Source organism: Salmo salar, chromosome ssa10 (assembly GCF_905237065.1).
Source record: "Salmo salar chromosome ssa10, Ssal_v3.1, whole genome shotgun sequence".
Lineage (NCBI taxonomy): Eukaryota > Metazoa > Chordata > Actinopteri > Salmoniformes > Salmonidae > Salmo > Salmo salar.
In genome coordinates, this window is record NC_059451.1 from 96,534,919 (window position 1) to 96,554,819 (window position 19,901).

General features: G+C 42.6%; 1 protein-coding gene across 3 annotated transcripts in view; it reads right to left on the reverse strand.

Annotated features, from left to right (window-relative positions):
* Positions 1–317: 317 nt before the first annotated feature.
* The window catches only part of LOC123724489 (proline-rich protein 5), a 55,908-nt gene continuing 36,324 nt past the window's right edge, over positions 318–19,901 (reverse strand). Inside the window, exons 1-5 of one of the 3 annotated variants that reach the window (XM_045688271.1) lie at positions 13,256–13,681; positions 8,789–8,916; positions 6,746–6,871; positions 6,570–6,650; positions 318–1,404 (exon numbers count right to left, since the gene is read on the reverse strand). In XM_045688271.1, coding sequence (XP_045544227.1) covers positions 1,365–1,404; positions 6,570–6,650; positions 6,746–6,871; positions 8,789–8,916 — 375 coding nt within the window. In that variant the 5' untranslated portion in view covers positions 13,256–13,681 and the 3' untranslated portion in view covers positions 318–1,364. Of the gene's footprint in view, positions 1,405–5,233; positions 5,602–6,569; positions 6,651–6,745; positions 6,872–8,788; positions 8,917–13,255; positions 13,682–19,901 lie in introns of those variants that run through there. The other 2 variants (XM_045688270.1, XM_045688272.1) reach the window with 2 other exon arrangements.

The window sequence follows — 19,901 nt, forward strand, 5'->3', positions numbered from 1 at the left end:
GACTAGCCCCCGAGTCACGCCTGACCTACTCTACCATAGAAAATAAAAGCTTTCTATGGTCAGGACGTGACACCTACACAACAAACTGGATAGTTTTACCTAGTGTTCATTTTTCAGTGTAACATTTCTAGTGTTGATTCAGGAGTGAAATTAACACTCAGTGGTGTACAAAGAACCCCAGTATTGGTGTTAATAAGTGTTGAGTGTGACAGTGTGATTGTGTCAGTTTCTCTGTGGAGAGTAAAACATTCCATCAAAACCACGGCCCTCGTTATCATATTTCTCAGCATGCTCTACTGCAGATATATAAAAAAAAATCTGTTTTTACATGTTCATTTATTGATTAATCTTATGCCATACAAAGATAAAACAATACAAAAAATAAACTTATTTAATCAGTTACTTATATTTATTGCATCCATTACTGAAATGGTTGTTCCAGTTTAAATGGTTTAGCTAGTCTCCTTTATCAACGTTACTAACCATGACAGTCATTCTGAATGCAGGTTGCGGGTGACTAAAATGTCCAAATATGTCCACTCTGGCTGGATTCCAATAGGAATTATACATCACTTTGCAAGCCAGTATAATGTGACTTGCAGGCCTGATGTGGCCTGTAAACCAGGAGGTTCCAAACGCCACTGTGTTAGGGTAAAACATGGCCATCAGAGTAAGGCCTTATGGTATACAGTGCATTCGGAAAGTATTTAGAACCCTTGTCTTTTTCCACATTTTGTACTTTACAGCTCTATTCAAAAATTGATTAAATACATTTTTTCCTCATAGAAATACACACAATACCCCATAAATAACAAAGCAAAAACATGTTTAGAAAGTTTTGCAAATGTATTAAAAATTAAACTGAAATACCACTGTAATGGAAACTGTAATATTCGTTCTTTTCTTTTTTTACATACATTTTTATTCAAGAGCACATAAAGAAAATGTACCGTCCTGGCGACTTGGAGAAACTTGAAGAAAAAAAAAACGTTTTTCACTTAATTTTTACATTCGGTCATAAAATGCACATGTTTAACTTCATAAAAAACAACAAGTTCACGTAAAACAAAATGACCCTATTAAGTGCTTATTCAAGAGTCTGAATAAGTATACAATTTGGATTAAGTCACACAAAAACAAACAACAAGCCCAGAAATTACAGAATAAGACCCTTACGATATGACAGGAACTCTTATCAGACACCTTCATATCTATGCTGTCTATGCTGCAAGATTGATGTAATTCTCTCCATGTCAGCAAGTTCCCCACATAGACCTAACCAAATATCTTTTGAGGGTGCATGTTAATTTTTCCATCATTTTGTTACACATTTCCTTGCTGCTGCTAAAAGATAATCTATCAATTTAAGTGGGGAGGGTTGGAGTGTATCCACAGGAACAATACCTAGAAGGAGATGACATGGGTCTGGTTGAATAATAATACCTGTGATGTCCTGTATAACATGGAAAACTTCAAACCAAAAAGACTGGATTTTCAGACATTGCCAAAATATGTGATAAAGTACCTATTTGTCCACACTGCCTCCAACACTTTACTGATATTCATTTTTTAATTATATTAACTTTATCAGGGCTCATAAAAAAAACGACGTAGTACTTTCAATTGAAACTCCCTTGTTCGGTTACATGTAGAGTGGCTTTATATACTGTTTTCCATATGTTCCCCCATCTCCCCTCTACTATCTGAACCTGTAATTCAACCTGCCATGAGTTCCTAAGATTATCTATTCATGTGCTGTTCTAATAACAATTTCTGTGTTAATGCAAGTGGCTGACTGTACAAATCCTCACTATCAGTAGCTGCAATTTGGCAGTACGCCCAGACCTTGTTTTGAGAACAAACAAAATATTTCTGTTTCAAGGTCTCAGCTTAGAGAGAAGAAGCCTCGTGAGGTATTGGTCTGTCACATGTTATGAACCAGATCTGTCACATGACTTAAACAAAACGGTAATGATTAATTAATTATGCTAAATCATGCAAATATAACATGTCTGTGTATAGCCGTATATAAGACAACTGCTGGATCTGCCCAGGCAGAGTTTCTGCTTGACATGTGTACTATGGTGCATTGAGTTGGTTGGAACCTCTCCAGCACGCTGACAATAAACAATGATTCATTTAAGATTGACTTTGAATGTCCCTGTGTAAGAATTTCCACAACATCACATTTCCATAAGTATTCAGACCCTTTACTCAGTACTTTGTTGAAGCACTTTTGGCAGCGATTACTGCCTTGAATCTTCTTTGATATGATGCTACAAGCTTGGCACACCTGTATTTGGGGAGTTTCTCCCATTCTTCTCGGCAGATCCTCTCAAGCTCTGTTAGGTTGGATGGGGAGCGTAGCTGCACAGCTATTTTCAGGTCTCTCCAGAGATGTTCGATCGGGTTCAAGTCTGCTCTGGCTGGGCCACTCAAGGACATTTAGAGACTTGTCCCCGAAGCCACTCCTGCGTTGTCTTGGCTGTGTGCTTATGGTCGTTGTGCTGTTGGAGGGTGAACTTTTGCCCAGTCTGAAGTCCTGAGCGCTCTGGAGCAGGTTTTCATCAAGAATCTCTCTGTACTTTGCTCCGTTCATCTTTCCCTCGATCCTGATGTCATGACGTTGGCCTGTGGGTAAGGTTTATGACCCCCCCCCCCCCCATAAATACCTTTCTCCCTTCCCCTCTCTGAATCTACTGAAGGACTTGAATAGTCTGTGTTAAATATAGAGAGTCTGGGAACATCAAACAAATGGGGAAAGGAACCATATTTTGTTAATAAAACCAGTTGGAAATATGCTTGATAACGTAATGAGTATGGATTTCATTTCAGTTGTCATTGAGACATGATTGATGACAGGACGACAAACTGTACCTGGGAAAGTATCCACCCTCTAGTTATCAGAGTCACATGGAATTGTTATGCAATTGAAATGTTTGATATGGAAATTGTTTGTTAGGAGATTAAATGTAATTTTAGCTTCCAAATGAGAGAATTGGGTTTTCATAAGGAAAGTGCCCTGCTCGATCAGTGGCCCAACCCAGTGAAGAGACAGGGGTTATAAACGATGAAACACATCCTTCCCCCCCTCCACTATATAAGCCTTTGACGAAAAGATAACCACGTTGTTCCAGCACGTGAGGTCTGCAGCCTCTACGTTAGAAGGACACACATGTCAAGTACAGAACTAAGCCAACCTCGGCGTGAGCTTTGGTGGCGAATGGTATGAACTTTGAGCTTATTCACTACAGAAGTGATACTTCCTAGCCGCTGCTAACGTGGGCTAGGAAAGGACGGACGACGGATCCAGTCTAACAGACGGACGAAGATACCACCACGTATCCAATTTACCACCAGAGACATTCTTAAGAGTTTACAGGAAGATCTGTTGGCCAACCCGGCCAGCATCTACGACCAATCTACCGAAGCGCAGCTCAGAGTAAATATTTATTGCATTTTCCTTTTCCAAATGGGCGGTAATTTAGAATGCATAAGATAATGTATTTACGATAGCCTAGCTGCTGTTTCTCTGTTCCTAAATCTTCCCGCTTTTTCATTCAAGCCCAACCCCCTTTCCTTTGTGTAACCAGCTTTCATACAGGTTCCGTCCACTAGGACGTTTTCTGTATGACATCATTTGTATTCGGTGTATTTGTAATTCTGTGTGATTAGTTAGGTATTTAGTAAATAAATAATTAAACCCAATTTTGTATTGCTGATTCAACTTGTTAGCCAGGGTTCGTGAAGATAGCCAAGAATTTACAACTTTCATTATGAGACTGAAAATAAGATAAGGGTTAATATTGACTGCTATCGATGTAAAATATTACTAAGTATTTTAAGAGTTTATTCGGAAGATAACAGCTCTATAAACGCTCTTCCGTGGTGCCCCGACTTTCTAGTTAATTACATTTACATGATTAGCTTAATCGGGTAATATTAATTACAGAGAAATCATTTTATAAGTTAGCATGTCATATCACTTAATCCGGCATAGCCAAAGACACGACACTGACTAGTCTCCCAATCGCTGCCGCAGAAAAAAAATTACCACAGCATGATGCTGCCAACACCATGCTTCACAGTAGGGATGGTGCCTGGCTTCCTCCAGACATGACGCATGGCATTCAGGCCATAAGGTTCGATCTTGGTTTCATCAGACCAGAGAATCTTGTTTCTCATGGTCTGAGTCCTTTAGGTGTCTTTGAGCAAACTCCAAGCGGGCTGTCATGTGCCTTTTACTGAGGAGTGGCTCCGTCTGGCTACTCAACCATAAAGACCTGATTGGTGGAGTGCTGCAGAGATGGTTGTCCTTCTGGAAGGTTCTCCCATCTCCACAGAGGAACTCTGGAGCTCTGTCAGAGTGGCCCCCGATTGCTCAGTTTGGCCAGGCGGCCAGCTCCAGGAAGAGTCTTGGTGGTTCCAAAGTTCTTCCATTTAAGAATGATGGAGGCCCTGTGTTCTTGGGCCCTTCAAAACTGCAGACATTTTCGGAACCCTTCCCCAGATCTGTGCCTCGACAAAGTCCTGTCTCGGAGCTCTACAGACAATTCCTTCGACCTCATGGCTTGGTTTTTGCTCTGACATGCTGTCAACTGTGGGACCTTATATAGACAGGTGTGTGCCTTTCCAAATTATGTCCAATCAATTGAATTCACCACAGATGGACTTCAATCAAGTTGTAGAAACATCTCAAGGATGATCAATGAAAACAGGATGCACCTGAGCTGAATTTCGAGTCTAATAGCAAAGGGTCTGAATACTTATGTAAATGTATATTTTTTGAACATTTGCAAACATTTCTAAAAACCTGTTTTTTTGCTTTTTCGTTATGGGGTATTATTGTGTGCAGATTGCTGAGGAAAAAAATTAATGGACAATAGGAGATCCCGTACCGGGAAGAAATTAAATATACTTTCACCTGTGTATATTACGGAGTAGTAGGATTGGTGCAGACCAACAACCAGACCAGACATCATCAAGACCCAAAACAACACCCACCTGAGCAAGATGGCTGGGATGAACCTAGGAGCGATGCGCTGCTACAACACGGTGAGGCTAAAGCTGATCCCCAACAAGGAGGCTGCTGAGGACAGAGCCACCAATCGCTGAGGAGCAGCAACCATAACCGCCAGACCAGAAACTATGACCTGCCTGGAATTCAGCAGGAACTGCCTGGTGAAACCCCAGGGGCCACAGTAATCATTTGAAGCTAGTTTCAAGACCCCCAGTCACTAGAACACTTTTGGTAAAAATTCAGAAATTGCAAAGATTCAGCCTCATTTAACAGAATCAGAGCATACCTCCTTTCCAACACAGAATCCAACGTAGTTACAGTACGGTTAACAATGAATGCATCCAGGACTATGACACGCATGTTTGGATAAGCAGGTTCGCCACCCTCAAGTCAGTGGCTAGGAGGGTCCTGGACTGGGGCACAAAAATGGCTGGTCCAGTTAAGACCACACCCAACCTGAGTGGGCAGAGTCCAACACCTCCCAAGCACCATCACGCTGGGGAACAACAGAGGCTCCGTCCACTACTACGGCAGGAACTGGACCATCTGGCTGCAGCCTGCACAGCCATCATCTGCAAGATCTGTAAAGACAAGTATCCCAACTCAGACTGTACCTCCACACGCCCCTGCAACCTGGGAACTGTTCCTATGCCGGCAGGGCAAGGGCCAGCGCCACCAACCCTAACCCAAATCCCAACCACACCAGACAACAACAATGAAGACCCAGAACCAGACCTTTCCACAGGTAATGCCCAACCCACTTCCCGATATGTTTCACTCCTGTCACCATCCAAGACCCTCCAGAAACAGCCCCTACCCCTGCCGGCCCCTCTCTCTGCCCCATCCCAACAAATCCCTTCCTAGCCACCTCCACCCCCATCAAACCCCAGGTCAAAAATTACCAAATGATAACTCCTCCCCCTGCTCCTTAGTGGCCCAGATCCATCCTCCTTAGCCCTCCCTACCCATAATCCCGCACAGCAGCAAGCTAGCCTCAGCCCAGACCCCCCGAACCCTCCAAACCATCTTCACCCCTCCCAGCACCCTCAATTCTATCACCAAGTCAGTACAGGGGGCCACGAGGTAATCAGTGGGGAGGCATGCCAAGACCTGTGAACAGCCAAGAACCACCCAACAACACAAACAACCCGCCAGAGGCCACTCATCCACCTCTGCAATGAAATGATCAAACACAGACCTGGTTCAGACTAACGATCACACCTTCAAGTGTGGACCCATAAAGACACTGGCCCAGTGTTTAACACGGAAGAATTTGCTGTGTATGATTGACTCAGCTCTCTGGCCTGTTGGTTTTCTTCTATAGTGTGTGATATGCGTGACTTCAGTTGTTTACTGGGCTGTAATCGAGGCTGACATGACAGAACTGACAGTTCTGGTCTGGTCTGGAAAGATAATGAGATATCTGGCAAGACCACATGGCCTCCCACAAACACACATATACACACACACACACACACACACACACGTGGCAGATAAACGCCATGCTAGCAAACAGATTTGTGTGTGTTTGCTTGTGTTTGTAACTCACCTGACGCCTTCGTTGAGGACATAGAGTTCATTGTCAGCCAGACCTTTCTTCTGGAAGACGGCAATGACAGCATTGTGGATGCTAGTGGACACACACACAAACATCAACATGTACCACTCAGATTCCATTTGCCCATTAAATGATATTTAATATTCATCTCAAGCACTGCAGCATACCTGTTCCAGGTAGCGTTGGCCCCAGCCCTCTTCTGTTTCTCTCCTCTCTCCTCCGGTGATCCCTTCTCACTCTTTCCTAGCTCACTAAGACTGGGAGAGCTCATCAACTTCAGCCTGTGCAGAGTTCTCATGACGGAAGGAGAGAGAGAAAGACAGCAGACTAAGCATTGAGCTACAGCAAAGACTAGAAACGGAACAAGAAGGAGATAATTCAAATAGGGGAATAGAGAGAGGAGCGGGGGTGTGAAGAGAAGCGAAGGGTATGAACCAAGAGTTTAAAGTGAAAGACGGAAGAGAGACTGTGCATCTGGACGAGGCAGAGACCAGAGCAGAAGACTCAATGAGACACTGAGGAGAAGAGAGAGAGAGGGGTGAGGGGAGGAGGAAGAAGGCGGGGCCATGGTCTGTGATTATTGCTTATTGTCTGAGGACTCAGGAGAAAAAAAACAATACCATTTCCTTGCTCCCCCCTCCCCTGGCTGGAGCGGAATTAGTGGAATGGTATCAAATACATCAAACACATGGTTTCCATGTGTTTAATGCCATTCCATTTGCTCTGTTCCAGTCATTATTATGAGCCATCCTCCCCTCAGCAGCCTCCACTGATACACAGATACATGCAGACATACAAATACAATAAATTCATTCACAGCACAAAATTAAATGCATATGCATATGGGACCGCAGAGAAAGGGAACTAATAAAATAATTTTTGCTGTTTACCTGATAGTGACACCATGAGCTTAACAGGAAGAGGTCTAGCTCTTTGACAACAAAAACAGGGACAGGAAACAGTGACACAATAAGGCACAATGAGAGACGGTTTCCTGCATGGTAAGAGATGTATCGCGGGACAAAAGATGAAGCGAGACAAGCTAGGATAAAGGAAGTAGCCTCGCTAGGCTTCTAGGCTCTCCTGTTAGAAGCATAAGACAGTTTGAGGTTAACAACAGATCTTGGATCAGATTACCCAACCCCCAATCGTAACCTTAAGCGGTAGTAGGATGAAAACGATCTGACCCTGTATCATTGGTTATGGGCAACATGGCCGGGAATGAGACGAGAAAGCAATGCTCTGATGGGAGAAGGACTAAAAAGACAGAAGTGGAAATTACCTCACAGAAAAGAGATAAAATACAGAGATATGATTAGTGAGGGAAGTTAAAGGGTTGAAGTCTGGTTGGTTAGAAGGTTAGAGGTTGTCTGATTGGTGAAACGGATTGAAAATGTGTATTCTGATCGGTGGAGTGGTTAAAGTACAGTGTGAATAAATGCTTGTGTTTCTGGTCAAACCCACACAGTCCAGGAGAAGTCTGCTGACACCAGACCACTGAACAATAGACCTCTTCAACATCCCACTCCCACTCTCACAGACACACACAGGCATGGAGTACGCATAGGCATTTGGATAGACATAGAAACAAGCTCATATACACCAGCATGCACACACACATGCGTGCACACAAGCACACACACACTCACACACAAACACTACACACACAGGGTGTAACCACATTTTCTGTGCTGTTCTGATCTCTCTCTGTGTGTGTTTGACTATACCTCACCCACAAAACCCCACACACAGTTTCTTCTTTTGATTACTCCCTTTAGCCATTGGTGCAGAACTTTTCAGTATTAACTGATGAAACAACTCAGCAATGTTGCGTAAGGCCAGCAAAATGTTACACACAGTCAATGGATCAAAGTTCAAATACCCATTAGCCAATAGGCCAGATGTGTTGCACATTTATACAATCCTTAGAGGGAGTAGGGACAGGTGGGTAAGGATTGGATAACTATAAGCAATATGGTCAAATCTTACCCTTTGACATGCAAACTGGAGTTTCTGCCCTATCGCTTACACCCATCATTTTTTTTCAAGTTTCCAGTTATTGCATGTTAGGTGTACCATTGAGATGGTAGGGCAACTCTCCGTAGTATCATCTGCCATCCACTACATAAGGAATCGGGCTTGGGGTTGATTTCAGACTGGCTATAGTTTTATGACCACCCTGAATGTTAATCCTTGGAGTTAATCCTCACCTCCTGATTGGATGATCGCTATTGTCCACATCATGGCTTGGGGGCGGGGCTGAGAAGGTGGTGAAGTTGAGTGACAGGGGTCGGGGGGAGGGGCGAGAGCCATGCCGCCGACGGAGTCCATCCAACATCTGTCAAAGGAAACATTGAGAAAACAACAACATAAAAATAAACCAACAAGAAACTCTTGACTCGCCAGGGTCTTTCTATTCAGGGTGGGGTCAGGGTGCAAAGTGACAAAGCATGCTCAGAAAGAACCATATTATACAGAACAGGCAGTCCTCTTCATCATGTAGAATAAGGAATTGATTGTGTCTGTCAACTTAATATTTTATAGATTATTATTATTATTATCACAGCAGCTAGCCAACCAAGAAACATTCAACACACGGAAAGAGAGAGAGAGTAGTCAAAACCACAATGAACTCTGAATGGCCTCTTGATACTGTTGATGTAGCAGCCTATCATTTGAGATGTGGAACAACAGTTGAATTTTGAAATCAAAAGGGTGTGTAAGGCTTACTCAATACTCATACAAACTCATTCAGTCTTCACACACACACACACACACACACACACACGGCCAGTTCCAGGCATAAGCGACATAAGCGGTCGCAAAATGGGTAGAATTGCAAAATGGGTAGGTTTGCAGGAAATTAGTTGTAAAATTGCACATTACTTCTCTCCACCCATGGCAGAATGTAGAATTGCAGGATTATTTTATTTTTTTAAATGTCCTCTCCACCCACAATTTGGCTGTAAAAAATACCAAATAAATACCATTGCTAAATAATTTATGGAAATACTTGTAGATGTAAATACATTTGAGCTCATGCTTATTGGTCTAAAGGTCAATTTGCATAATTTTGTGGAATTCATTTTTTTTTTTAAGTACCTTTATTTAACCAGGTAGGCTAGTTGAGAACAAGTTCTCATTTACAACTGCGTCCTGGCCAAGATAAAGCAAAGCAGTAGGACACAAACAACAACACAGAGTTACACATGGAATAAACAAACATACTGTCAATAATACAATAGAGAAAGCCTATATACAGTGTGTGCAAATGAGGTAGGATAAGGGGGTGAGGCAATAAATAGGCCATAGTGGTGAAATTATTACAGTATGGCAAATTAAACACTGGGGTGATAGATGTGCAGAAGATGAGTGTACAAGTAGAGATACTGGGGTGCATAGGAGCAAAAATAAATAACAATATGGTGATGAGGTAGTTGGATGGGCTATTTACAGATGAGCTATGTACAGGTGCAGTGATCTGTGAGCTGCTCTGACAGCTGGTGCTTAAAGCTAGTGAGGGAGATATGAGTCTCCAGCTTCAGTGATTTTTGCAGTTCGTTCCAGTCATTGGCAGCAGAGAACCTGAAGGAAAGGCGGCCGAAGGAGGAATTGGCTTTGGGGGTGACCAGTGAAATATACCTGCTGGAGCGTGTGCTGTGGGTGGGTGCTGCTATGGTGACCAGTGAGCTGAGATAAGGCGGGGCTTTACCTAGCAACGATTTATAGATGACCTGGAGCCAGTGGGGTACCCAGGTGGAAAGCATGGCCAGCCACAGAAAAATGCTTATTGAAATTAGCAATTATCGTAGATTTATTGGTGGTGACAGTGCTTCCTATCCTCAATGCAGTGGGCAGCTGGGAGGAGGTGCTCTTATTCTCCATGGACTTTACAGTGTCCCAGAACTTTTTGGAGTTAGTGCTACAGGATGCCAATTTCTGTTTGAAAAAGCTAGCCTTTGCTTTCCTAACTGCCTGTGTATATTGGTTCCTAACTTCCCTAAAAAGTTGCATATCGCGGGGGCTATTCGATGCTAATGCAGTACGCCACAGGATGTTTTTGTGCTGGTCAAGGGCAGTCAGGTCTGGAGTGAACCAAGGGCTATATCTGTTCCTGGTTCAAATTTTTTTGAATGGGGCATGCTTATTTAAGATGGTGAGGAAAGCACAATAACCAGGCATCCTCTACTGACGGAATGAGGTCAATATCCTTCCAGGATGCCCGGGCCAGGTCGATTAGAAAGGCCTGCTCGCTGAAGTGTTTTAGGGAGCGTTTGACAGTGATGAGGGGTGGTCGCTTGACCGCAGACCCATTACGGATGCAGGCAATGAGGCAGTGATCGCTGAGATCCTGGTTGAAGACAGCAGAGGTGTATTTGGAGTCCAGGTTGGTTAGGATGTTATCTATCTATCCGTGTTTACGGATTTGAGGTTGTACCTGGTGGGTTCATTAATAATTTGTGTGAGATTGAGAACATCAAGCTTAGATTGTAGGATGGCCGGAGTGTTAAGCATGTCCCAGTTTAGGTCACCTAACAGCACGAGCTCAGAAGATAGATGGGGGGCAATCAATTCTCATATGGTGTCCAGGGCACAGCTGGGGGCAGAAGGTGGTCTATAGCAAGCGGCTACGGTAAGAGACTTGTTTCCGGAGAGGTGGATTTTTAAAAGTAGAAGCTCAAATTGTTTCGGCACAGACCTGGATAGTAAGACAGAACTCTGCAGGCTATCCCTGCAAATTTCTTGTTGGAAAATGTTATAGTTAGGGATTGAAATTTCAGGGTTTTTGGTGGTCTTCCTAATCCAGGATTCAGACATGGCTACGACATCCAGTTTGGCAGTGTGTGCTAGGGCAGTGAATAAAACAAACTTAGGGAGGCGGCTTCTAATGTTAACATGCATGAAACCAAGGCTTTTACGGTTACAGAAGTCAACAAATGAGAGCGCCTGGGGAATGGGAGTGGAGCTAGGCACTGCAGGGTCTGGATTAACTTCTACATCACCAGAGGAACAGAGCAGGAGTAGGATAAGGTTACGGCTAAAGGCTAAAACAACAGGTCGTCTAGTACGTTCAGAACAGAGAGTAAAAGGAGCAGATTTCTGGGCACGGTAGAATAGATTCATGGCATAATGTACAGACAAAGGTATGGTAGGATGTGAATACAGTGTGACGATGAAAGAGATATTGTCTCTAGAAATATAATTTAAACCAGGTGAGGTCACCGCATATGTGGGAGGTGGAACTAAAGGGTTAACTAAGGCGTACTGAGCAGGGCTAGAGGCTCTACAGTGAAATAAGGCAATAATTACTAACCAAAACAGCAATGGACAAGGCATATTGATGTTAGGGAGAGGCATGTGTAGCCGAGTGATCATATTAGTCCAGTGAGTGGCTTCAGGCAGCTAGTGGGCCAGGGCTAGCAAGCTAGCAGAAGGGCCTTTGAGGGACGTCGCAAAGGAAGAAAGTCTGTTGTGGCCCCCTCGTGTTGTTACGTCGGGCAGACGTATCAGCATGGCTCCGTGTGGTAAACCAGGCCAATTGGCAAAATAGGTATAGTGGCCAAAGAATTTGTCCGATGGGCCTCTTAAGCTAACAGTCCGATGTGCTCTAGACAGCTAGCAGGCTAGCGGATGGGCATTCAGGGGACGTCGCAATGGAGGAGCCAGTTGAGAAACCCCCTCGGGCAAATCACGTCGGTAGTCCAGTCATGATGGGTCGTAGGGGTCCAGGCCAATCGGCAAAATAGGTATTGAAGCCCAAGGAGTGGCTGATGGACCTCTACGGCTAGCCGGGAGATGGGCCTATCAGATGGGCCTAGAAAGGCTAGCTCCAGGCTAATTGCTTGTTGCTTCGGGACAGAGACGTAAGCCAGGAGTGGCCACTCGGATAGCAGCTAGCTAGTTGCGATGATCCAGGTGAAAAAAGTTCAGAGCTTGCGGTAGGGATATGGAGAAAAATAAGTCAAATTTGCTCTGGTTTGAGTCTCGCTGTGCAGACTGGCGAAGGTAGCTGATGACTGCTAGCAGTGGCTAGCTGACTACTAGCTAGTAGTGGCTAGCTTCTGTTGGGGTTCGGGTTCAGAGGACGGATCAGCAGGGCTCCGTGTGGTAAACCAGGCCAATTGGCAAAATAGGTATAGTGGCCAAAGAATTTGTCCGATGAGCCTCAAGCTAACAGTCGGATGTGCTCTAGACAGCTAGCGGGCCGCGGCTAGCAGGCTAGTGGGTCGGCATTCAGGGGACGTCTGAAGGAGGAGTCTGTTGAAAAAAAACCTAGGGCGGAATTATGTAGGTAGTCCATTTGGCATATGTATTTTAATTAGCCTTCATGTATCTTATTTATCTAACACAACTATTATACACAGCATACAAAGTATATTTTGATTATTTCTCCTGCAGCTCCTCAGCTGGTTGCTGCTGGAGTAAAACATGTGCTTTTATAAGCCCATTCATTGCGCAACAATTTTAAATGCAATCGCATGTTAAAAACTGTTTTGGTGCACGATTAAAAAGAGCTACTATATTTTATTTCTCAACTGATCATTTAATGCCCGCCTCCAATTCACAATTTAAGTGCAGGCTACAGACTATCAGCGCATCAACATGTGAGCTGGAGGCATACTTAATTGTTTGAAACCGGCAAGTTTTACTTCATATTATGAGGCATGTCTACTTACCTTGCTTCAAAGTAGCCTATAGGCAAAATCCGATGATGGAGGCAATTCTTTTATAAATAGCTTACTTCATAGGCAGCATCTGTGTTTCAAGTTTGTGGAAGCGTACAATTTATCCTACAATTTTACCTATCTGCGTACTAGTTATGATTCAATATGCGCATTTTCATGGAACAGTTTCATTTCAATGATAATGTTTTCATTTCTACTAATCACTGTCACTTGGTTAATCATACAAATCTACATTAAAATGATAAAAATCAACTAAATTCAACTAATGCGAGACCACATGATACTCCTTGATCCATTGTCAGCTAAAGAAAAGGACGCAAGGAGCTCATAGCCTATAGGCCAATGCAGCAGTAGGCCTATAACTTGAATTGTCAACTAAGTAAAAATACATAAAGCCGACAAACACAGTGGAAAATATTATGAAAATTAAGTTTCTTCAATCGCATTCATTTCTCTTCTCAGCCTCCCTTTCTATCTTTCTTGACTTGAGCTATCGCTACAGTGAAGTGCAAAATTTGTATCAAATCAATCAACTGTGTCCGGCCTGAAGCTTTCGCTAGCAAACTTGCAACATCTTATCATCTAGCCTATTCCAGGCCCTTCGTGTTTCCCGTGCCAGTGAGCTCAGGACAGACTGTTCAGGTATTTTATGACGTTTACACTGGATATATGGGCTCATCAGATAATGATATTTTGCTCTTTCACATCAAGGTTTTGTGATAATCAATGGGGAGATTGTTGGAAAGATTTTTCAAATAGCCTACTGTGAGCAACTATAGTTCTAATGGGCTAAATAATAATTCGCAATTTATGTAAAAAAAAAAAAAATGACTACATTGACTTTCCTCCATTTCCACACAGCAGGCCAGGTAGGCTACTTCTATGAGTTCTTAGGGATGCGCACTCCCTCAACATTAAGAGGAGTGAGAAAACAGACACGTGCTCATTGCTCACATGGAGCACTCCAAACAAAATAATGAAAATAATTGACAAAACTTGTAAATTATTGACAAAACTTGTAAATTATGGTTATGAAATAAACCAAAACGTGTTTATCACAAGTGTAGCAGGTTGTGAACTCCGCAACATCGTTTCCACACCGAGAATGAGAACGGTAAATGGCTGTAATTAATACATGCAGTAACATAAATGAATGTAACCAAATGACGGGGATTAACGGTACATTTAATATTGGTTACATATGTAAGGGGGAGTTGCTTAAAAAATCAATAAAATGTCAAACAATTCACACAATGAAACAATGAATGCGCAAGAATTGATGGAAGACAGCTGAGCCATTCTGGAAAGAGACTTGCCTATACTGTATCTTCAACACACACCCCTCCCCTTCTTCTTGTCTCAACATTTAAAATTATACTCAAAACACATTATCTTCACATATACTTTAGATGCTTTTCACTGACAGCCACAACTCAATAATCAGCTAGGTCTATTGCCACGCGCTCTGCCCAAATTGCGTGCTTCCCAAATAGGCATAAGACTATGAGCTTGTGATTTGAAACAATCCACAGCTATTTTTAAAAAGAAGCTAATGATCCTCGATTCCTCTGTGCCTAAGTCATGCTTTCTGGTGAAGTATTTTATTTATTTCTGTATAATTTTGGCAAATGTATTTCAATTTACTACCCTAGCACATTGGACCTGCCGCTATGCCATTTCTGTCCTGTTCTATTGGTTCATACTTTATTTATTTGTCCAGAAGCTAAAAGCAATCCTAGTCATATCAGCAACTCATTCTTGTGGTTGTATCTTTAGATTCCACTTCTTTCTAAGTTTCGAACGGAGATTTTCATCTCTGTCAAATACAGAACCGCTCTCATTTTGGCAAATGTTTGAAAATTACGTTTTATTGGCTGCTTCATTACAGGAATTGCATGTTCTGTTAAGATGAATTACCATAATCTAAATGTGATTTCTGTCATTCTGAGCACCGTGGGTGGACGCGGGTCCGGTACATCTCTCACAGAGTGCAAATTACACCATGACATTCAGGGAGTCTCTATTGAGTGCACTGCTTGAACACATTTTTATGGGCCTATTAATAAAGACATCATTAAAATGGTAAAAATGTATTACCTTTAATTGTGGTATGAACACAAACCCTCAAGATATTTTCATCTGATTGTCAAACAAATCACTTCAAAAGTAGGCTACCTGGCACCTACTTCAAAAGTAGCTCAGGCAGTGCATGTTCATCCACTCCAAAATAATACCATCACCCAAACTGCATGTATACTTGCCATTTGATCAATGGAAATAGACATCTGTTACAAAACACCAAAAAGTGTTCCTAATGACATTCAATGGTTGTCATTGATTAGGCATACATAAATTGATGCGTCTTGCTGACAAATGTACCTTTTTTTGTAGTCTGAAAGTCGGGACACCTGAAATGGGGCTAAAACTGTCCCGGGAAAAACGGGATGGTCACCCTAACACACATGGTCAACTTACTAGACTAGGCTACAATGTGTATTACCAGGAACTTCAAACAGGCCTACCGGTAGCCAGTGATGTAGTGGTGAAAAAATAGGTGATTAAACTCTGATTGCTGGTTGTGGTGAAAAAAGTAACGCTCCCTATACTTTCAATGCATACTTTCTTGTTGGCCGGCTAAGGAGTATTGGTGTCTCTGAGGGGTCTTTGGCCTGGTTTGGTAACTACCTCTCTCAAAGAGTGCAGTGTATAAAGTCAGAACATCTGCTGTCTCAGCCACTGCCTGTCACCAAGGGAGTACCCCAAGGCTCAATCCTAGGCCCCACGCTCTTCTCAATGTACATCAACAACATTGTTCAGGCAGTAGGAAGCTCTCTCATCTATTTATATGCAGATGATACAGTCTTATTCTTAGCTGGCCCCTCCCCAGATTTTGTGTTAAACGCTCTACAACAAAGCTGTCTTAATGTCCAACAAGCTTTCTCTGCCCTTAACCTTGTTCTGAACACCTCCAAAACAACGGTCATGTGGTTTGGTAAGAAGAATGCCCTTCTCCCCACAGGTGTGATTACTACCTCTGAGGGTTTAGAGCTTGAGGTAGTCACCTCATATAAGTACTTGGGAGTATGGCTAGATGGTACACTGTCCTTCTCTCAGCACATATCAAAGCTGCAGGCTAAAATTAAATCTAGACTTGGTATCCTCTGTCGTAATCGCTCTTCTTTCACCCCAGCTGCCAAACTAACCCTGATTCAGATGACCATCCTACCCATGCTAGATTACGGAGACGTAATTTATCTATCAGCAGGTAAGGGTGCTCTCGAGCGGCTAGATATTCTTTACCATTCCCCCATAAGATTTGCCACCAATGCTCCTTATAGGACACATCACAGCACTCTATACTCCTCTGTAAACTGGTCATCTCTGTATACCTGTCGCAAGACCTACTGGTTGATGCTTATTTATAAAACCCTCTTAGGCCTCGTTCCCCCTATCTGAGATATCTACTGCAGCCCTCATCCTCCACATACAACACCCGTTCTGCCAGTCACATTCTGTTAAAGGTCCCCAAAGCACACACATCCCTGGGTTGCTCGCCTTTTCAGTTCACTGCAGCTAGCGACTGGAACGAGCTGCAACAAACACTCAAACTTGACAGTTTAATCTCATTCTCTTCATTCAAAGACTCAATCATGGACACTCTTACTGACAGTTGTGGCTGCTTTGTGTGATGTAATGTTGTCTCTACCTTCTTGCCCTTTGTGCTGTTGTCTGTGCCCAATAATGTTTGTAACCTGTTTTGTGCTGCTACCATGTTGTGCTGCTGCTATGTTGTGTTGCTATCATGTTGTTGTCATGTTATGTTGCTACCATGCTGTGTTGTCATGTGTTGCTGCCATGCTATGTTGTTGTCTTAGGTCTCTCTTTATCTAGTGTTGTGTTGTCTCTCTTGTCGTGATGTGTGTTTTGTCCTATATTTTAATTGAATGTATTTTTAATCCCAGCCCCCGTCCTCGCAGGGAGGCCTTTTGCCTTTGGCAGGCCGTCACTGTAAATAAGAATTTGTTCTTAACTGACTTGCCTAGTTAAATAAAGGTTAAATAAAATAAAATAAATGCAGGTGGGTAAACAGTGTTTACTTGCGTTTACCCTCCACTAGACCTACACCACTGCCGGTAGCCTACCCTCTCAGCCGAGGCAATTTTACACACATGAACACACGTAGAACAGGTAGCCTACATTCAATATAATACATGAGTTGAATCAAAACATGTTCGAATGCTTCTAACTGAAAGAGCCAACTATAGGCCTACTGTCATTAACGTACTTGTTGGATGGATCGGATGCGCATTGGTGTCTAGCTGTAGGCTAGTTGTATATTGATATTGTCGACCATCATCAGCTGATCCAGGAAAGAAAACAAATATTGATAAAAAATAATAAAGCTAAATAAACGGTCTGCTACTTCTTGCCACAGATGGCACGGAGAACACCAGTACCTGTGTGCACCTGAAAAACAAAGTAATGAGCGCTCTAAACAGCTGACCGACAAAAGCAAACAATGATAAATCAACTGATAAATCTAATGTATTGGAATAAAGGCTATTTTTATTATGTCAAACAAATGTACAAAGAAAAATCGATGCATAAAGGAGTTCAGATGAGAGGATGAAATTCAGCACTACTGAGTGGACAGCGCCAGCACATAGAAATAAATGGTTTAAACCATGACAGAGAGGTGGGGGGCGCTCGTTTCATTTGGAAGCTTTTATCTTAATATTTACCACTGCATTTTAAAAATAGAAAAATAGTTAAATGTAGAGACCCCCCCCCCCCAAAGCTAGACTTTTGTTGTATTTAGGGAGGCTAAAGTCTCATTCAGGGGAGCTGAGCCCTCCCTTGCTCCCCCGTAATATGCACCCTGCATGCAAACACACACACACACACTCTAACAAATGAAAATACAAGGTTTAGTTTATAATCTTTTGCATGAAGGAGCATGTTCTCCAGGCAGCAGGGAAAACACAGCTCTCCTACTAAGGCAACATCCAACTCTTCCCCGACTACACTGCGGAGGTATCCAAAAAGCGAGTGTAATTTAAGAAGGTTAAATCTGCCCTCTACAATGCCGAAATAAGATTCAAACTACTCTACCCGGTGAGTCTCAAAATCACCCACAAAGACCGGGAAATAACCTTCCAATCTGGCCATGACGTGGATAGATACTTCAAGGAGGAGTTTGCCAGTCCTCACCGAATAAGATAAGCTATTTCCATATACACCACAAAGGGCTTACATTTCATTCATTCCGTAAGACAATGACTCAAGCCTACATGGGCTAACCGCCTTGCCTGATTAATATTGAAACAGAACTTGATAAAAACTGAACTGATTATGGCAAAGCAACCACGCTGATACAGTATCAGTCAAAAGTTTGGACACACCTACTCAATCCAGGGTTTTTCTTTATTTTTAAAATTTTTGACACTGTAGAATAATAGTGAAGAGATCAAAACTATGAAATAACACATATGGAATCATGTAGTAACCAAAAAAGTGTTAAACAAATCAAAATATATTTTATATTTGAGATTCTTCTAAGTAGCCACCCTTTGCCTTGATGACAGCTTTGCACACTCTTGGCATTATCTCAACCAGCTTCATGAGGTAGTCACCTGGAATGTATTTCAATTAACAGGTGTGCCTTGTTAAAAGTTCATTTGTGGAATTTCTTTCCTTAATGAGTTTGAGCCAGTCAGTTGTGTTGTGACAAGGTAGGGGTGGTATACAGATGATAGCCCTATTTGGTAAAAGACCAAGTCCATACTATGGCAAGAACAGCTCAAATAAGCAAAGAGACATGACAGTCCATCATTACTTTAAGACATGAAGGTCAGTCTATCCGGAAAATTTCAAGAACTTTGACATTTTCTTCATGTGCCGTTGCAAAAACCATCAAGCGATATGATGAAACTGGCTCTCATGAGGACCGCCATAGGAAAGGAAGACCCAGAGTTACATCTGCTGCAGAGGATAAGTTCATTAGAGTTACCAGCCTCAGAAATTGCAGCCCAAATAAATGCTTCACAGAATTCAAGTAACAGACACATCTCAACAACAACTGTTCAGAGGAGACTGTGTGAATCAGGCCTTCATGGTTGAATTGCTGCAAAGAAACCACTACTAAAGGACACCAATAAGAAGAAGAGACTTGCTTGTGCCAAGAAACACAAGCAATGGACACTAGAATGGTGGAAATGTATCCTTTGGTCTGATGAGTCCAAATTTGAGATTTTTTGTTCCAACCGCCGTGTCTTTGTGATACACAGAGTAGGTGAACGGAGAATCTCTGCATGTGTGGTTCCTACCGTGAAGCTGCCTGCTTCATTAGTTGACTGTCTCCTGCATTCTCTCTCCTCGTGAATTAAGTAAAAATGGGTAACTTCCTTCTTGAGATATTTCTTTTGGGACATTTTGCATCTTGGGTCTGTGATTTTTAAATTATTATTACTATTACTTTTAATATTCATAATACATTTTGGGGGCTTTGGGGTGCCGAATAATATTGCTGGCGGCCTAGATTTGGCCCGCGGGCTGCCAGTTGGGGAACCCTGCGATAACCTACATAAGACTGATTGGGCTATGTTCGTCATTTTCCCATGGAAATATCAAGTTCATA